This window comes from Lynx rufus, unplaced genomic scaffold (assembly GCF_022079265.1).
Source record: "Lynx rufus isolate CCGP_SWC_20201006 ecotype Redwood Valley unplaced genomic scaffold, mLynRuf1.p SCAF_6, whole genome shotgun sequence".
NCBI classification, from domain to species: domain Eukaryota; kingdom Metazoa; phylum Chordata; class Mammalia; order Carnivora; family Felidae; genus Lynx; species Lynx rufus.
The window spans coordinates 35,472,263-35,493,697 of NW_025814878.1; the positions used below are offsets into that span (position 1 = coordinate 35,472,263).

General features: G+C 37.4%; 1 protein-coding gene across 1 annotated transcript; it reads right to left on the reverse strand.

The window, feature by feature from the left end:
* Nucleotides 1-14,241: 14,241 nt before the first annotated feature.
* On the reverse strand, nucleotides 14,242-19,812 carry PKIB (cAMP-dependent protein kinase inhibitor beta). The gene is made up of 2 exons (XM_047103093.1): nucleotides 19,618-19,812; nucleotides 14,242-15,016 (listed from the first exon to the last, which is right to left on the reverse strand). Exons 1-2 carry the CDS (start codon nucleotides 19,784-19,786, stop codon nucleotides 14,949-14,951), a joined length of 237 nt encoding a protein of 78 aa, XP_046959049.1. The 5' UTR covers nucleotides 19,787-19,812; the 3' UTR covers nucleotides 14,242-14,948.
* Between the last annotated feature and the right edge of the window lie 1,623 nt (nucleotides 19,813-21,435).

The window sequence follows — 21,435 nt, forward strand, 5'->3', positions numbered from 1 at the left end:
AAAGAACTGATCAAACTCAACATCCAGAAAACAAATAATCCAGTGAAGAATGGGCAAAAGACATGACTAGACACTTCTCCAAAGAAGACATCCAGATGGCCAGCTGACACATGAAAAAATGCTCAATATCACTCATCATCAGGCAAATACAAATAAAAATCACAATGAGATACCACCTCACACCTGTCAAAATGGCTAACATTAACAACTCAGGCAACAAAAGATGTTGGCAAGGATGCAGAGAAAGAGGATCTCTTTTGCATCATTGGTGGGAATGCAAGCTGGTGCAGCCCTCTGGAAAACAGTATGGAGGTTCCTCAAAAAACTAAAAATAGAACTACCCTACAACCCAGCAATTGCACTACTAGGTATTTATCCAAGGGATACAGGTGTGCTGTTTCGAAGGGACACATGCACCCCCATGTTTATAGCAGCACTATCAACAATAGCCAAAGTATAGAAAGAGCCCAAATGTCCACCAGTGGATGAATGGATAAAGAAAGTGTGGTATGTATATGCAATGGAGTATTACTCAGTGATCAAAAAGAATGAAATCTTGCCATTTGCAACTACATGGATGGAACTAGAGGGTATTATGCTAAGTGAAATTAGTCAGTCAGAGAAAGACAAAAAATCATATGACTTCACTTATATGAGGACTTTAAGAGACAAAACAGATCAACATAAGGGAAGGGAAACAAAAATAATATAAAAACAGGGACAGGGACAAAACAAAAGAGACTCATAAATATGGAGAACAAACTGGAGGGTTGTGGGAGGGGGGATGGGCTAAATGGGTAAGGGGCACTAAGGATTCTACTCCTGAAATCATTGTTGCACTATAGGCTAACTAATTTGGATGCAAATTTTAAAAAATAAAAAATGAAATAAAAAAGAACCTTTATGAAAAATATACAATGTAGTTAATTAATTCAGTTGAGTAGTAAAACATGTCAGTATTTTTGCAAATAAAGGTTTTTTAATTTAAGCATAAACTTGCACATATTTGGGTTTTTTTTAATTATATGGCTAAGAATTTTAGAAACTTGTGGGCATTTCCAAAAATTTTTTTAAAAAGTTAGTATGTCAGGGCACCTGGGTGGAACAGTTGGTTAAGCATCAGACTCTTGATTTCCACTCAGGACATGATCTCACAGTTGTGAGATTGAGCCCCGAATCAGACTTTGCACTGACAGCACAGTCTGCTTGGGATTCTCTCTCCCTCTCCCTTTGCCCCTCCCCACTAGCACATGCCCATTCATGCACACTCGCTTGCTCGCTCTCTCTCAAAATAAACAAAGATTTAAAAAATTAATATACTTGGGTGCCTGGGTGGCTCAATCGGTTAAGCATCCAACATCAGCTCAGGTCACAATCTCACAGTTCATGAGTTTAAGACTTGCATCGGGCTGTGCTGATGGTTCAGAGCCTGAAGCCTGCTTCAGTTTCTGTGTCTCCCTCTCTCTCTGCCCCTTCCCTGCTCATACTCTGGCTCTCTCTCTCTCAAAAATAAACAAACATTTTTTAAACATTTTTTTAATGTTTATTTATTTTGAGAGACAGAGTACAAGCAGGGGAGAGGCAGAGAGAGAGGGAGACACAGAATCCGGAGCAGGCTCTAGGCTCTCAGCTGTCAGCCCCATGTGGGGCTCAAACCCATGAAACCTGAGATCATGACCTGAGCCAAAGTCAGATGCTTAACCAACTGAGCCACCCAGGCGCTCCAAAAATAAACAAACATTGAAAAATTAAAAAATATATATATCTATAGCAAATATACCTGAAATAAATTTCTTCACTTCTATAGATAGAATTTTATGTTCAAATTTTCAAAATAAGATTCAGAATGATTATACAATGATGACGAAAAATACTCTAAATAGCATTAATGAGTTTTTTCAGATTTTTGTTGTTTTTTGTTTTTGTAGACCTATATACACGTATGCGTATATACATCTGTGTGCATGTGTGTACATTTCCTTCTCATCAAATGAGGTACTGAATCAAAGTGAACAGTTTTTGCTAAAAGGATCATCTAGGAACGTTTAATTCATCATGGTTCCCAAACTAAGATTGCTAGATCCACTTTACAGTGTTATTAAAAACTATTTAAAGCATGTTAAGGACTACTTAATATTTCATCAATACATCATCTAATTGCTCATTAAAAAGTCTGTACATTTCCACTAACATGAGAGACACAATAACTTATTAAGATTAAACTCTTAACATGCCCTAGGAACTGTGCTGAGCACATTAATCTCATTTAAAACATTGCTAATCACTCTAGGAAGTAGGTGCTATCGTTATTCTTAATTTACTATAGGAAAATGGAGACTTGTTCAGGGTTTGCAATCTCAGAGGGATAACAGAATTCTCTCATCTCTGTCTGCCTCAGACCCAGGCTCTTAACCACCATAGCATATTGCTTTATTTTGGCTAATTCAACAGTCAAAGAAAATAAAATATGTATTTTTCACATTCTTATTATTTCTTCAAATATTTGTTTTTCCTCTTTTGTGAACTATTTTCTACTATCATCCCTTATTTATTTTTTAATTTGAATACTAATGCTTTTCTTATTGTTTTGAGTTCTTTTATATTGTCTAAATAATTGGAAATATTTTGCTCAATTTTTATCTTTCATTTTATATAATGAATTCTTTCTTAAATAGTGAAATCTATAAATTTTTTCAGACTAGAACTTGTAAAAGAGTATCTGCATCAGTTCCTTCATGTAATATTTCAGGAGAATCAAGGTTACACACTCAGATAATTGCTAATCTCTTAGTATAACATGGAAGGCAGCAGGTAAGAAATATACTATATGAACATTATATACCAAATTAGATTGGAACTTTCAAAATTATTTATTTAAGTTTATTAATTATTTAATAATTATTTTTGAATTAGATCACTTTTTATTCTTTTTTTAAGATTTACTCAGAATTAAGATGTGTGGCTATCTGGCTCAACTAATACATAAAAAGGTCTAAAATAAGTATGCATACATATATAAACTATGCCGAATGACACAGAATACGCAGAGTTGTGGTATGTCTGCTTGACTTTTTTTTGTGTTAGCTAGATACAGGAAAATAAATACAACTTAGCACAAATCCACCGCGCTTTTCCTGGCTTTCTCTACTTCATTCCTATTTTGGAAAAAAATCTCGACCTTCATCCAAAGAGGTGGCCAAGGGTTGAATATTACATTGGTCTTGCTACTAGTCCTGCCGTGAAAACAGAGTTTACTTTTTTCTCTGCCAGATGAAAGTGAGAAGTAAATGATTGACAAAGTGATTCCCAAGGAGGAAATTCAAACATTTGCGAGGGCCAAAGATAATTTTTTTAATTTCATGCTCTCCTCCAATTCGTTGTCTATAAGCATAAATGTTTATGATCTAGGATTCATTCTATCCCACACGACAGCATATGATTTGGCAAGTTTGCTTTATAGAAACCTGTGTTCATATGAAGGAAAAATAGGGTGACAAACACAAAGTATGTTTCCAAACAACTTCTCAAAAAATTCTCACACTCTTTACCCCTGTTTTTGCTTAGGAAAAAGAGATGGTGTGAGTCATTATGGAAAATAATCCCTCTTACTACTCCTATTTCCCCACATCCTCTCCCACACAACTCCAAACATACACACACACACACACACACACACACACACACACACCAAGAATTCAGCCCCCAAAATACAGGACGGACAGTTTTGTAGAGATGGGTTTATTTATAACAATGTAATATTAACATTTTCTGGAAAATACAGTAAACTGTAGAGAAGACAAATTCAAATAGGAGCAGTAAAGCATTTAAAAACACTTTTTATTTTTTATAATTATTTAATTAAACAGAAAACAGTGATAACAGAATCCATAGGAGCCAGATGTTAATGGAAGATTAAAAACAAACAAAAAAAAAAACCCTCTTGTAAAAAGTGACATTTTTTGTCTCTACACTAAGTAGCCTCAAGTGTACCAAACTCTTGACATGGAAAAATGCTTCTCAACAGCAACCTTGGCAATATGTAAAGATGATCTTACATTGCCAAATGGGCTTTGAGCTGCTTCCTAATTTACTTTTTCCTCAGTTTGTTACTCGATGTTACACATATTAATATGCCATCCTAGGCTAATCTGACTCCAAAACTCTCATCATGCTTGTGTTTCAATCTTCCTATTCTTCTATTACACACCAAATTGATTGCAACCAACCACTTCTATTGTTAGGAGAAAAGCATACTATAGAAAATATGGCACTCATAACTAATATGCCTGAAACATGATGGTTTTCCAGTTGATACTCGTGGAGCCAAAAGACTCTAAATTCAGGGTGTGTTTCAGCAACTATTCAGTAGAGACGGAACTACTCCTCATTAAGTTGTCTAGGCAACCATTTGGTGAAAAATCTGCAGTTAAATTTTTTCCTCTCGTTTTCTCTTTTTCTAGAAGTGACTATTTTTCCCCTTGTTTTCCACTATCCATTCCTCCTCACGTTTCTCTTTATACATTATCTTAGGCACTTATTCTCCTCTTTCTTTTTTTTTTCTTATTCTTCTACTAATTATCCAAACTTTCTTTCCCTTGGAAAAGAGATCAAAACAAACACTTGCCTTTACAGTTGGCCTATCAACTACCATCTGGTTATTATTTTGTTCCTTTTTAGAAAATCAACTGTAGATCTTTCGTAAAAATGGAAATTCTGCTCACTTATGCTACCAGAGTGTGGTAGAGTGCCAGCTTATTAAAATGCGGGAAGTGTCAGTGCAGAGACAACAGTGGTTCAGACTACTTTCCACATCCGCCTGCTTTCTTTTAAGGCTGAGGGCATTTGAAGTGCTATTTCTTAAGCAACACCAAAAACAAACAAAGGGTGAAGAAACTTTGATTTGAGGAAAGATTGCTTTTGTTAGCAGATCGCTAGCTAGGATGAGTTAGATTGGTAAGAAATAGATCATATGTTCTGGGAGGGGGAATATGGGAATGCTGAGCGGTCATTCGTATGGACTGAGGTTTCTTACAGCATCTGGATGTGGGTCTCTGATGTGGAGCTCTTTTTGACAGATTCAGCTAGTTTTGATTTGCTGCCACCCATTTCTCATGTGACTAAGAAGAGAGCATAATATTTTCATTTATATAATTTAAAATAAAGGTGTTTGCTAGCTTTCATCGTACTGCTTCACTACTCAAAACAACAAGCAAAACCACCTCTTTTCGGTGTTGCTATTGCCTACAGGGTAGGGTCCAGGTGCCTCAGCCTGCCTTTGCCAAGTCTCTAGAATCTGAATCTCATTTCCAATCTTATTTCCCAAGTGTCTCACTACTCTCTGCACCTCAGTGTCAACCACGCCAGCCCACTTATCTCCAAATACGCCATGTGCATTTCTGCCTCCTCTCAGCCTTCGTTCACATTTGAAATGCTCTTTACATCCCACCAATTGTATTGTCTATTATTTGTAGCTGGGCCAGCAGTAGATACTCTGAAAAGAGCATCTAGAAAGGCAGCCACTGTGGTCTCCCCTCCTGTCTTTTCTGACCATTATTGCCAAAGACCTCAAATTCCAGAGCCATCTAAGAATAAGGACCAGACGAGGTGAGGAGTAATAGATTATGTCAAGGGATAAAGTCTTAAGAAAGGGAGAGTAATGTCCTTATGGTCACTGGCCACTCAGATAAGTGGTTCCTTACTAAGTGTGAGACGGTGTTTCAGGACATAGGTAAGTCAGACATGTATCAGTGGAGAGTTGCCAATTTCCATATCTTGAAGAAACAGTGACGGGGGGGGGGGGACAACAGCTTCAGAAAGGCACTCAATTTAATTAAATTGAGTAAGTCAAAGTTTTATATAGTATTACTTGTTATGGAGTCTCTGATCATTTTTTCATTTAATACTGCAAATTTATATTATCACTCATTTGTTGAAGATGCAGTTGTGAAGACTGGACACACAATGTCCAGTCTGCCTCCTCTTACCTGGAAAACTGAAAGAGCCAGAAATAAAATTAAAAACAAACAAAACAAAATATCAATTTGTTTTCAAGTTAAAAGTGTACATTCCACTATTGCTGATAGCCAATTTTATTTTCTCAAAGCAGCTCTTAAAATGTGCCTGAAAATAAGAAACTAACAGAGTTAGGTAAGATTTAGAGGCCTTCTAAATAACTTCATTCTACATGTAAGAAAACCAAAGTTCCAAGAAATAAAGACTGCTTGTATTTGAAAAGAACCTGTGAATGAAAAAGAACCTCTCTTTCTTTCTTTTTTGGATTTTCTGTCACTCTTGGTGACAGAATCATCCAAACCACTGGGCCTCATTTTCTGCTAATTAAGTGAAGTAACTACTAAGCTATCTCCTTGGGGTCTATAGCCTCTGATGAAACAGACTCCCTTCCCCCCCACCCCAACACAGGCTCACATTATCTCCTGACCAACCACCTAAACATCCATTGCTGTAAGAAAGCAGGCGTTCTCACTGGCAGAGTGGGACCGTTCATTTTGTCAATTACCAATGGGGGGGGACAAACATTTGGGGAGGGGACCCAAAGCCATCTTGGCTGTGGGGGGAAAGGGGAAGACTGGTAGGAAGATGGTAACTACGGAGGGCAGGCTGGAGCTAGGAAGAAGGTAGGCTTCTGTGAAGTTGCCCCAGAACCTTGGTGCAAAAGCAGCACCATCTCAGCATGTAGTGCTCGGCAGAGGAAGTTAGCGTCTCTTGTTCTATTTAAGGGCATGGGTTTCAAAAACCCCAGCCATGATAGGAAGCATCAAAAGAGGAAACTAATCCCCATACCTAGACCAAAACCACCAAAGAGAGGCAATGTGGCTCGGGGACAGCCTGCAGGCAGCGGCATCTATGGAAGTAAGAAAACCCCAAGGCAAAGGAAAAAGGAGAAAGGAGTTCAGGGCTCAATTCTGAGGCTGCTGAGTATTCTTTAAACAGACTTTGTTTTAAAATCTTGCCTTTAAGCACACCCTCAACTTCAATCATTATCTTAAACTTTTTACTGGCCTGTGCCTCAGTTTCTTCAGCTGTGAAATGGGGACAGTAATGCCTACATCAGCATTATGAGAATTAAGAGGGTGTGCGTGGGTAAGGCACTTAGAACAGCACTCGGCATATAGTTCACACTGTGTTTGCTCTCCTTGGGAAAGGTGATACAAGTTAGTGGTTAAAAGCACAGATTCTGGATTCAACCTGCTTTGGTTTGAAACTTGGCTTTGCCATTTACTAGTATGGCCTTGGGCAAGGATTTGTCTGGCCTGTTTTTTTCATACGTTGTGCTCTTAAGAGAATTAAGTAAACCAACACACATAAAGCCCTGGTAAAAGTCTTTAACGTATATTGAGTGTTAGCTATTAATGCATATTAAGCACTGTCTCTCCATTCCCTTCCCTGCCCACCCACATGTGGCCTATCACTGAATCTGGAACTTGGGTCCAGTGACAGCACTCCAGAGATATCAAGAAGCTGTGCTCAGGGCCTCTCACCTCCAGCAGGGACTTTGCCACGACTATCTGGCCAACACCCCCTTTGTGCATGCAAGTTTCCCACACAACGTGCAAGGGAATTTATGGAAAAAGTTTTCCCTATTTCCCTTTCTGCCTTCAGGAGACCAGGAATAATCACTTAGTTAACCCACATTATATTTTCATGAGACTCATCTTCCTCCTAAGTGGAGGGGAAACTCTGAAGTGATAGAAGGTTATTTTTAATTAAATCGAGAATAAAGCCACACATTCATATACCATTTACTTGCGCTCAAGCTGCCAGGGGCTTTTCAAAGTCTCAAAGTCACAATTGAAAATAGCACTTTTAACTTTAAAAACATCAAAGGCCAATTCTAATCTAAGACTGTAGAGAATTCAGAACTGTTTTTAACTTGATTTTAATGAATAAGACATTTGTGCATAACCATCTTAAATTAAAAAAAAAAAAGAAAGTTGCCCCTGTTATACAGAAAAAAGAACTCTTTGTTGCATGGAAGAAAAAGTTGTAGCCTTTGTATTTCTAAGAAGTGTATTTTTAAGATGTATTAGAGCACCCTCTTTTGGTATCTAAGAACACAGATATCCTAAAAATTCAATAATCAGAGATTAGCACATTTTCTTAAAACCATAATTTCCTTTCTAAACTGTCTCAGAAAAATTGTTTGAAATAGTTATTTTTGTTTTCTGCTGTTGTTTTATTTGTTTTTGCAATAATCCTGAACACACACATAGCATAATTGCTGAAACAAACAAATCAAAACAAAACAAGTTGGAAACCTTAGGAAAACATTAAATGTGACAGACGTGAAATCAGTAAGAAACGTGATGCCAGCACCACCTAGTGTCGATTTTGAGCAAATGTTGCATGTAAAAAAAATTTACCCAAAGGAATACAATTTAGGTTGAATTTAGGTCAAAATTCTGAAACCAAATTCACATCTATTGACTGATATCCCCTTATTTTTTCTATTGTTCTCCACAGTCTTTATAATATCAAATGAAGAAATATTTTAAAAGTGAATTTTTTTACACGAATAGAAATCCAATTTAAGTGCAAATGTAATTATAAAACTGGAATATTAGAATGTCTAATGTCTCTAAATCACCACGAAATCCTTCCAAGAGCTCTAAAAGTAAATTCCATATGCTCAAAGGTGGGGCAAGACTTTTTTTTCTCATCTTACTCTGAGAAGAATTGTTCCCCGAGGCCTCTGTAGTGATGCCTGTCCAGGGCTTCAGGGACTCCTCTGCCATCAGTGCTGCCAGATATTATTCAGCCTCTGAAACATACCTACATGGAACAAAGGAGATCATTTCACTTGCCTGTGAGGCCCTACCTTTAAGATATTCACAGTTCATGACAGATCATTTTTGTGATTCCCACAGAATATCAGTGTGCCCTTTCCAGTTATAGGCAGCCCCAGGACAAATGTGAAATGCGTCAAGTTTGGGTGTGGTGCCTCTCTCTTCAGTTCAGCCTGTCCCCACTTTGCATCATTTCCAGGGCACTACTTCCCTCCCCAAAGAGCCACAGGTGCCTCACTATTTTCCATTCCTTAGAGTCCTGCAAGCGAATGGCAAATTAAATGGCAATTGCACTTGTCATATAAAATCTTTTTTGTGATAAGGTAAAATATAAATGAATAAAAGAGGGAGTGAATAAATAAATGCCAAGCAAATAAATAAAATTCCTTCTGCTAAGGCATAAATGCCTCATGAGGGCTTATGTGCTATTCTCTCTATATACAACTTTTTAAAAATTTTTTAGGAATCCTGAGTGGAATTCTGTTTTGAGCAGAGGGTCTTTTGGTGCAAGAGAGGCAGTCACATCCTGACTCTGAGAGCCTCATCCTGGGTCACTCTTGCCTTTCACACTTTCACACTTTCTTACTTGTGTGAATTCCCAAAGGTACTCCCTGAATCCATTTTCTTCATCTGCAAAATGAGAAACATTAGCAACTATTTTGTATGATTATTATTATGAAACTTCAGAGGGATCTACTATGGTACTTAGTAATCACCAGTCACTCAAAGTATGACTATATAATTATTATTACTATTATCATTATTATGTATACATATTATTATCATTATTCCTATTGGTATGTGCTCAATAAGAAATCCTCCCTAGAATTTTAACAAGGAGCAACAATACCTTTCCAGCCTTTTGCTTGAGCCAATGTTTCCACTTTTAAACAGCTTCAGATTTTCCATGTTCAATAAGAATTAACATCAATAACTCTGGAAAAAATGGAATCCACTCTGGTTAATCAGTCCTAGTTTTAGCTAAAGACGTGCTGCTCACAGGAAGAAAAGAGAGCAAAGGAATAGGAGGAAAATGTACTTTAGCAAATGACATAGAAAAGAACAGACATTCACCTTAAAGTCTGCCACTCTTTATGCTCAAGCAATTAATAGTAATGATGACGATAAAAATAAAAAATAATAATAGCTTCTCTATGTTCCAGACACTTTCCTTAGCAATTTACTAGTATTCACTCATTTAATTCTCATAATTCATCATTTTATATATTGAAGCACAGAGAGTGCTTCAAAAGTCCTGACAGCAAACAGTAGAACTGTAATTTGAATTTGAGGTGTCAGTTTTTACAGATAAGACAACAGGCTAGTGTGCTTTGTAACTCTTCCTGTCTCTCCCTCTCCCCCTTTCTCTCTCTACAACCATCACCTCCCAAACTGGCCAAAACCACCTAAGCTAGAGAAATTGAAGCAAACGCACCATCTCCTCTTGGAAGTAGGATGCCTTGCTCTGTGGTAAATCACAGTCTAAGATGGTTCCAACCTTTCCAGCCCAAATTACAAAAATATCTCTTGGCACAAGGAGCAAAATTGTTTTTTATTCTGCTTTCTCTTCCTTTGAATAGTCAAGTTTCCAAATAACTGCTTAATAGCTTTATTATTCCCTTTTGTCCTGGTTTATCTGACAAAAATAATTATTATTTAGCTACTGACTAAGCCAAGTGGCTTACATATAGACAATGGCAAAAATGGGCTTCGAGACTTTCTTTAATGAGCCCAACTAGATAGTTTTGTTGACACTGTCATTGACAATAAGCAAAGATTCCTCCAAAAGAGCCTGATTTTTCTTTTGAAAAGTTGGTAGGCTATTTCAATTTTGTCTTTAAACTACAATTGACCTCTCATTCCCCTTTGTCTGGATTTTATCTTAGAAAAAAATCCTTTCATTAGTAAATATTCAACAAGCCTGATACCTCCTGTAACATATAATACTTATAAATATGTATATAATGGAACATTTCTGTGTGCCTTGTGATGAATAAGTGGTTTAAGATATACATTTGGAATGTATGTCATTGCCAGGAGTAGTGAAAGGGACATGGCTTCGTTTCTGGTCTCCTAATCCTAAATGAGAGATAAATACCATATAATACTGTGACCCAAGAGTTGTTAATTTTTTTTCTTTTACATTTTCATGGAACACATTACTCATTTAAGTACTCGAAATTCTGTTTTGTTGCAGTAACTGTCATAAAACACTAGTGAGGTGACTCATTGTTAAAGGGTAATGTTCATCACCTGTCAGCAGCTTATTAGTGTGACTGAATTGGCACTAATGTGGTAATTACTATGAATTGTCAATTTCCATTATAATGTCTTCTCCCAGCACCAAGAACTAGGGATGTTTGTGAAAGCACACAGAAAGGCAGAGATAGCCAAATTAACAAACTCAGCTGCCCACAACCTCCACCACCAGAAAATAATGGCAAAAGCATCTGGAATAAAAATGATGATGATGATAGTCAATATTTATTGAATAAGTATTCTTTACCAGGCATTCACCAAGTGTTTTACATATAGCTCATTTATTACTTCCACTAACCCTATAAAGTATGTACTATTCTTAATATCACTGTACAGAGGATAAACCTGAGACTTGGAAATGATGTAAATTTCCCAAGATCATGTAGCTAGTGAGTAGGAGAGCTACTCAAATTCAGGTCATACATATCCAAAATCCACATGCTTACAAAACCCACCAACCAATTTAAAAATGGGAAGAAGACATGAATAGACATTTTTCCAAAGAAGACATACACATGGCCAACAGACATGAAAAGATGCTCAACATCACTGATCGTCCCAGGGAAATACAAATCAAAACTACATTGAGATATCACCTCATACCTGTCAGAATGGCTAAAATCAACAACACAAGAAACAACAGGTATTGGCAAGGATGTAGAGACAGGGGAACCTTCTTACACTGTTGGTGGAAATGCAAACTGGTGCAGCCACTGTGGAAAACAGTGTGGAGTCTCCTCAAAAAGTTAAAAATGGAACTACCCTATGACCCAGTAGTCGCACTCCTGGGTATTTACTTAAATATAAAAACACTAATTCAGGATACATGCACCCTGATGTTTATAACAACATTATCTATAATAGCCAAATTATGGAAACAGCCTAAGTGTCCATTGACTGATGGATAAAGAAGATGTGGTATATATATGTATACACACACACACAAACACACACACACACTGGAATATTACGCAGCCACAAAAATGAATGAGACCTTACCATTTGCAATGACACAGATGGAGCTGGAGAATATTATGTGAAGCAAAATAAGTCAGGTAAAGATAAATACCATACAATTTCACTCATACGTGGGATTTAAGAAACAAAACAAATAAGCAACAGGAAAAAAAGAGAGACAGAGGCAAACCAAGAAACACTTGACTATGGGAACAAACTGATGGTTACCAGAAAGGAGGTGGATGGAGAATGGGTGAAAAAAGTGGTAGGGATTAAGGAAGGCACTTGCTGTGATAAACATTGGGTATTGTATGGCAGAGTTGAATCACTGTATTATATACCTGAAACTAATATTACACTGTATGTTAACTGGAATTTATTTATTTAAGTTTAATTGAGAGAGAGAGAGACAGAGAGAGAGAGAGAGAGAGAGAGAGAGAGAAACATAGCGTGGGAGGGGCAGAGAGAGCAGGAGATACAGAATCTGAAACAGGCTCCATGCTCTGAGCTGTTAGCACAGAGCCTGATGTGGGGCTTGAACCCACAAACCTCAAGATCATGACCTGAGCAGAAGTTGGACGCTTAGCCAACCGACTGAGCCACCCAGGCACCCCAACTAATGGAATTTAAATAAAAACTTTAAAAAAATAGAATGAGGGACCAAAACAATAATTATTTCAGAAAGTGAGCCTTCATAAATTTAAAAGAACAGGGGAGCAATGAAGACTCAGTTTGATGTTTGCCATCGTGTTTTTATACATAATACGATGTATATAGCTCACTCACACAGACGGAAAAAGGAAATTATTGTACAAATACTAAACATTTGGACAGTAGGAATGTTCTGAAAATTTGTAGACAATAAAGTACTAGTGATTAATTTTTTAAAAAAATCCTTGTGCTTAACAGTTTAACTCTGCTCCAGGGTTCCTCAAGCTCTACACTACTGACATGCATAGCCAGATAATCCTTTGCTGTGAGGGTCCACCCACCGTGAGGGTCCACTCCCGGGACTGCAGGATATTTGGCAGCCTAGCAGCATCCTTAGCTTCTGTCCACTAGAAGCCAGCAGCGCTTTCTTTCCCCGGCCCCCAGCCTAGTTGTGGCCGTCACAAATGTCTCCAGACATTGACAAATGTCCTCAGGAGGTAAAATTGTCATTACCCTGCAAGTTAAAAATCACTGTTCTCCTCTAATACTCTTTATACTGTTTATACAATATCATGTCATCAATAACTTCCTGAAATACAATTTTAGTGTAATACATTTAATTGAAAATTAAATTAGTGCTAGGGGTGTCTGGGTGGCTCAGTCAGTGAAGCGTCCGACTTTGGCTCAGGTCATCATCTCACAGCTTGTGAGTTCAAGCCCCGTGCTGGTCTCTGTGCTGACAGCTCAGAGCCTGGAGCTGCTTAGGATTCTGTGTCCCCCTCCCTCTCTGCGCCTCCACTGCTCGTGCTGTCTCTCCCAAAAATAAACATTAAAAAATAATTTTTTAAAAAGTTAAAAAAAATAAATTAGTGCTACACCTAAGATATTACTTTTGATTATTTTACCTAAAAAAATTATATTTGAGAATTTAAAACAATCAGGTTCTTTGCAATCTACCCCTTTGGTATATATAAGATACGAAGTTAGGCTTCGCCAATGAAATAATAAGTAGGAGGTGATTTATGTTGCAAAGTTTATTAACTTCCTCCTCTAAAGTGTGTCACCATTTTTCAGTTGGTATACTTTAGAAGATAAAATTAAGAAGACTTGTATCAAGAACAAGTTTCTTGAGCAGTGAAGAGTTTATTTGATTACTGTATACAGACATGGCCTAAGTCAACAATCAAATAAAATATAACTGCATGCATATATATCTGAAAATTAAAATAAATTCATTAGTCCATTTTCTAAAAATTCAGAATTTTACTATTTTTCTAAAATGTCTAATAAAATTTACTACAACTTTGGTTTTGCTTTTGTTCCTTTTAAAATATATACTTAAATATATATTAAAAGCAAGTATTTTGCTATTTCTACCTACAACATTCACTAAATATTTGTGTCATGTTAGTTACTTTAGGGAAGATATAAAAATGATGGTCTGCATTCCTGAGGAAATCATTTCAGAAACAAGTCACAATACACATAAGCCCTAAGAAAGGAAAAGACAGTATAAAGCAACTAGTAAAGTGTTTTGAATAAGTCTTATTAAAGAAAAACATATGCACACACATACACCAAAGTTAAGGAAGATAGTGAAATTCATTTTAATAGGCATGTTCCATATAAACAATTTGTCACAAATTTTGTATTTTAAGAGTCTATAAGAAAAATCACAGTATGCATAGACTAGAAGCAAAATACATCAAACAAAAATATCCTAAAGATATTTAAGTTGTCAAAGTTTTGCAATTTTTCCAAATCATTTTAGGGTTTGGGGAAAAATAGTGCATTTTTGCTTTAAAAACAAATGTTCTCTATGTGTTTTTGACTATTATTCCTTCTCATCCAAAAAAAAAAAATACTGCCCTACAAATTCCATAGTTTTAAATGAATGGTGTTTGTTTTATATTTACTAAGAAAATGGTTTGCCCATTACCATAAAAACAGAATTAAAAATACATCTGGCTAAGTAAATCCAAAAGAGAACAGTGGATTTTGTTGGGTTTATAGATAATGATATGTATATAAGTGACCATACATTCTTAACCTTTTCCTTGGGTGCAATTTGGAAGTAATATGCCTTTTAATAGCCTACATTGGACATTGTGGTTGCATTCCAAGTGAGTAGCTTCACAACAAAATTATCTAATACACACGTGTTGCTTAGGGCTGTAATGTTACCATAGTTACTACCAGATCAAACATCTCAGGAAAGCAGGGCCACTAAGTCTTTCAGTTTACAGAAATTCAGCACTTTTGATAGTTTATGAGCCTTCATTTTTCTTCTTTTGGGGGCTTTTCCAATTGGCATTGTGTTGTTTCTTCATCTTTCTTTTTTACATCTAAAAAATAAATAAATAATTCCGTTCATTTATAGAATATAGTGAAATATATTTTATACTATAGTGGAATGAAACCATTAGTACTTCCTTTATGCATCCTAATAATTCTCTCTTTGATTAGGAGAGGCTTTGCCCTCAATCTAGATATGGAAACTATACAAAGAAAAGAAATATGGATAGGTTTGGGAATCAACATTCTCCTAGTTACCTTTCCCTCCTATTCTCCAGAATTATTACATGCGAGGCAGTCTCCTAGGTATTATCACAATCTCCATTTATAGATTAGTCTATTGAAATACAAACAGGTTAAGTAACTTGTTCAGTCACAGAGCTAGTAAGTGACAGAAACACAATTTGGACCGGGTCAAGTGGCTCCATAGCCCAACCCCCTTAATGATCTCCCTAAAGTTCATCACACTCTCTCCAGCTTCCTCACAGTTTCTATCTCCTTTGCTCTTAGGAGATGATCTCACTACTTTGCAGAAAAGAAAAAAAAAATCAAAATCTTCAGGTAAAAGCTCCCTCAACCACCAAATTTCTAAAACCCCGTAGTCTGTACTTATTCCTTCTACCCTTCCTCTTATTACAATGGAAAATGTGTTCCTCAGGACTGGTTACATAACTTATTGGAGCCCAGTGCAAAGTGGGAATGTAGCACCCCGTCTCCAAAACATATGGAAAACTTCAAGACAGCAACAGCAAGTGCAAATCTCTTCTGAACCCAGGGCCCTGTGCAACCAACCACACCTCACCGCACAATCCTGGAGCTGGCCTTGGTGCTGCTCAGACTATCCAAGTCTATTCCTTCAAGATCTGGGACCCTCTCCATTTCTGCCTCATCAGCAAGCTGACTCTAACAATCATCTCCCGCCTCCATTTCACCTGACTTTCCCTTTCTCCTGACTCCTCATGTCCTCACATCACCACCAACTTCGAACTAACAAAGGCCTTCTTTTAACTGAAAATTTTCCACATACTATCTTGTCTTTTATCCTTTAAAACGTATCATCTCTTGAGGTCTCCATTTTAAATGAAAGCTATTAAGTCTCTTCTGCCTCCCTAATACTCTTGCCAAAATCATCACTGGCATCTTTGAAGTTCAATATGATGGATTCTATTCAGTTCTTCAATTTTTATTCAGGAAATATATTATTAAACATGTATAATATACCAAGCAGTGAAAAAAAAATATTCCAGCTCTCAGGAGACTTCTAGTGAGGGATATGGGGAATAAACAAAATAAGTAAAATGTATGGTATGTGAGGAGTCCTAAGTGCTATGGAGGAGAATAGTCCTAACTGTTATGGAGGAGAAGTGCTATGGAGGAGAATAGGAGTTTTCAAGAAGTCTTGGGGCATGGAGGTTGTGATTTTAGCTAGGGTTAGCTGGGGAGAAGGGCCATGCAAGTAAAGACCTGAAACGGTAAGGGGTGAGCTATGCCAATGGCAGGGAGAGAGCATTCTAAGCAGAGGGAAAGTTAGAGTCAAAGCTATCAATGTGCAGGAAGGAACTGCAGGCAGGATAATACAGAGAAAAAAGAACAGAAGATGGGGTCAGAGGGATACCAAGAGACCAGATCTTTTGGGTGAAAAATGGCAGCTAGCTGAACAAATCTGAAAGTAGAACTGACAATTATTGCTGATAGATTAGATACACAGTTGAGAGAAAGAGGGGAGACAAGGATGATTCCAAGATTTTGACTCTGGCAACTGGAAGTGTGAAACTGCCATTCACCAAGACGGGGAAAAGGCAGGAAGAACAGGTATCAGGGAGAATATCTGGACTCCGCTTTATTATCCATTAAGTTTGAGATCCCTCTTAGATAGCCAAAGCAGGGGTCAAATAGGCAGATGGATTTATGAGTGTGAAGTCAGTGGAACTTCTAACTGGAGAAAACAAATCCATGAGCTATCAGGAAAATGATATTGTCCCAGTGAAATCGGACAGTATCTCAAGAGGAGGGAATGTTGATAGAGACAATGTAAAAAACAAAACCAAAAACAAACAAGCAAACAAGAAACCACTGAGTTCTGGTACCATGTAATTCATTAAGAGATCAGAGAGAGAAAGAAACAACAGCAGGAGAGGAACAGCCAGTGAAGCAGGAAGAAAACCAGGAGAACGGAATGTCCAAGAAGCCAAGAGAAGAAAAGCCTTAAGGGGAAGAAAGGGACGGTGCATCATGACAAAACTTCCAAGAGATCATGTAGGATGGAAACTAAGAATGGACTGCTGATTTCATCAGACACAATGCTACTCGTAATCTTGAAACAGAGGGGTGGTATGGTGAGGATCAGAGGAACAAAGAGGATTTGGAGGCATGTCCATTCTAAGGGCTTTTTACTGGCTGCTCCTTCTGCAAAGACAGCTCTTACCTCTGATCTTTGGTGCCTGCTGCTTCCTTCAGTTGTGATTCAAAACACATCATTGTCATTCAGATTTCAGTGAGGGCTGTCCTAATTTCTCAATCTAAAACCACAGTAACTCTACCACAACATCCTATTTAATTCTCTGATAGAACGGATACTGTTGACATATATTTATTTGTTTATAACCTAACTCTCCCATTGTAGATATCATCCAGGACAGCAAGACTTTATGTCTGTCTTATTCACCCATATGCTGCTAGTTTTTAGAATGGTGCTTAGCACTCAGTGGGCACTAAATTGAACAATGGATCAAATGAACAGTGATAGAGGGAGTTTAAGGAAAGGCCCTTTGTGACATTTACAGCTGCCGCCCTCTGTCCCTACTTGCTCATATGTTATCAGGCATCATTGTCCTCCCTATCACAGTTATTAATTTATAAGAGATAGATTAAGACAAAGTGTGAACCGGGCAAATTTCAGACAGGTTAGTTTCATGCAGGATGCAAGACATTTGTGAGCCTAGAATTTTTCCCACCTAAAAATATTTATCAACAACAACAACAACAAAAATCAAAGAGGATAGATCTGAGGGAAACCACTTAACCACCTAATAATCCACCTAATAACCCCCTTTCCTTTCCCTCTAAGGGAATGTGACCTTACTTAGAACAATCCTTATTTTCTTTTGCTAATAACTTCCTTGCCTCACCTTCCTTCTTATAAAAACCTTCCATTGTGTACAACTCCTCAGAGCTCCCCTCTACTTGCTGGATAGGATGCTGTCTGATTCATGAATCACTTAATAAAGTCATTAGATCTTCAAATTTACTAAGCTGAAATTTTTGCTCTTTAACAATATAAAAATAGTAACTATATTGTTTCTGGTAATGGTCTCTCTAGCGACGGAAGTAAAATGGTGAAAACTACTCACTCTCCTACAAAGAGTTAACCAGGTAACATCAGTAAGCATTAAGGTTTTGTGTGTATGCAGTTAGGGTACGTAAACTCTAATTAGGCCCATTATACTAATAAGCAACTTAGCTTCTCTCCCTCTCTAGTTGAGGATGGCCCTTCAACAGCAACATTATGTTCTAATAACCATATTCCATTTTCAAACTTAAAAGGCCGAAATGATTACACACATTTTTATTTATTTTCCTTCTTTCCAATTTCCCATCTTATAATAGTTTGTGTGTGTGTATATATACTTTTTTTACTATTACTTGTAGTATCTCATAAGAGAAATGCAATGACCTCTGGGAAAAGATGAGGTGTCCCTGGCCAAACCAAGATTTACTTATTTCATAGGGATCAAACCAGGAACATTTGTAACTTTACCAGGTAGCAAATAATCTCCTGAAGCAAAGGACCAAGAGCCCTCTTCTGGGACTTGCATGAAGAGTGTAGATATGTACAAACTTCTACCTTTCTCTTGCCTCATTGCCAGCAAGCATAAATTTCTGTACACATACTAAAGTCTACCTTGACGTCTAACATGGGGCACAAAGCACAGGTATTTTGGTAACACTTTTTTCTTTAACCTCTACAAATATTTTTAAATAAAAAGACTCCTTTAAAACTTTACTGAGAGTATCATTATATTTATTTCCAGAAGACTAAGCTCTGGAAGCTGTATGAGATGTATGTAAGAATGGGGTGAAAGACCCGAGATTCCCCTTCATTAGTTTGACACCTCCCTTTTTTCCTTAATTCAACTTTTTCCACTGAAGAACAATCACCTTTTATACAAATACTCACCTTAAAGATTTCATCTTTAACTGATAATAAACTTCTTCTTAGATGTGAGAAACCGAAGGACTTGAGAATACTACAGTGAAATAGAACCTGCCAAAGTGGTTTGCCAATGGATGACAGAAAGAAAACTATTTCATTTCTGAGTGTTTCTAGATAAATGTTGTAAGTTTGTTGAGGGGATTATATCTGTTCACCTCTGATTCCCAATTACTAGCACTGTGCATGGCTATACACGTTCAATGAATAAATAAATGTTCAGCTTCCACATACACCTCGAGACAAAAAGGTAAAGCTGTCCACTTTCAGAAAGCCTAAAAAATGTACTTAGCCTTAAACAAACACTGAGAGATTTTAGTAGGCACTTGTGAAAAAAGGCACAGAAAAAAAGAGCACTTATGACTAGTTAAAAGAGACACTGTTCCAGAGGAAAGGACTAAGAAGAGAGTGCTACTGTTTTGAAGAGAATTTGTGTGTTACCTTCCTCCATGGAGAGGGCCTCCAGTCTGAGGGGCAACTCCGAGATTCCACTTGTCCCCGCTGAGCCCTGGATGTCTGGCACCGCATTCCGGCGGCCTGTCCTTGCTGAAGATGCAAAATTGTTGACCACAGGCTCCACATCAGTCATTTTCGATGAATCTGTCCTCATAGCAACATCTACAAATAGAATGTGCACATGAAGAGGAGGATGAGCCTATTTTGAGGTAAATGTTCACAGTGGTGGTTGAAAGGCATGGCTAGATCAAAATCACAACAGGCTGGAGAATCTACTCATTGATCACACCCTGCATCTACGTCTACTGTTATGGTCCTGAAGCTTCCATTTGCACATTAGCACATTCGCTGAATAGAGAAGGAAGTTCTCAGTGTGAGCCAGGTTGCTATAAATACACCCTGAGCCGAATAAGCCACTTGGATGCTTTAGGGTGCAGTAATCTCTGGCTTTTGTTCTGTTTTTCTGTGGATGGATCAGCCAAACTAGGGCTTGGAAGGAAATGAAAACTGACTTGCTTGGCCACTCCTATAGAGACCCTGCCTGCCAGTTTTTGTTTGTGGTGCTTGTTCAGGCTGAAACTAAATTACTATAATTTGTATGGATCGAACAAAACACACTATGCTCCTACTCTTTAAATATGAGAAGTTCCACTTTATCTCAAAGGCATTTTTCCCCTAGTGACAGCTGTGTACTTCTGCCAGTTCTAGTCAAAGACCTAATTTTCAAAAGCCTCATGTTCATGTTTAGGAGAGTAGAACCTGTATTACCTTTCTTGCATTTAAGTGGAAATGGTAATTACTCATGCTTTCCTAAGCATCCTTTATCTTTCTAATAATTGTACCTATGAAAGAATTCTTAGGAAATCATTTACTGTACAGGGAGGGAAGGAGGTAGCAGATTCTGTTTATTCTAAAACTAACCCTCTTTCATATGATGTTTTCTAATGAATCTTTCCTAAGAAGTCAACACTGAATAGTATCTCAAAAGCAACAGAAGCAGCAGCAAGCATTTATTGAGAACCTATTAAGTACTAGGCTCTCAGTTGGGCAGTGAGAACACAAAGGAATAACATACTTTCCTGTTTTTAGGGGACTTGCACTCTCAAAGGGACTTTGCACCCTCTTTTTCCTCTTTGATGCATTGGTATACATGCATACCACAGAATGTGCTGAGTATCAACCAAGGGATGGAGATAATCATCCTTTGAATCAATTAGACTTCTGTTTAGTATTTGCCAACTGTCTGGCATTGACAGACAACATAGATTAATATAAAAAGCACTGAACTATTAGTCAAAAAGAACTTCACTCCATTATAGGCTTGCAGGTGATATTGGCTAATTCATTTAATTTCAGAGTCAAGGTTCCTCCTCTGCACAATGGATATAAAAAAAATTAGCCTAACTGGTACACAGGATTTTTGTTAAGAACTAATGAGATAAAGGATATAGAAACTCTTGATAATTCTAAAATTATGTCTGGTTATTGGCACCATTGTTCACATCTCACAAAGTTTTATTCACTCCACTGCCCTTCTATGTATCCTTTTAATCCTACAAAGAAACATCTTCCTACTGGAAGTCCTCTTGAACTTCCTAAGAGGGAAACCAGAATGTATGCAATACAACATAAACATTTTCATATCTATTGTCTCATTTTAAGTCTCCCAATAATCCTTTGACATAGTAAGGAATAACCCTCACTCACTACGTGGATGTGAAAACCGTGGATGTGATTTATTTAAAGTCACAAAGCTGCTCATGTAGCACCCAAGAATGCAAATCCAGTTTCAGTTCACTCTGA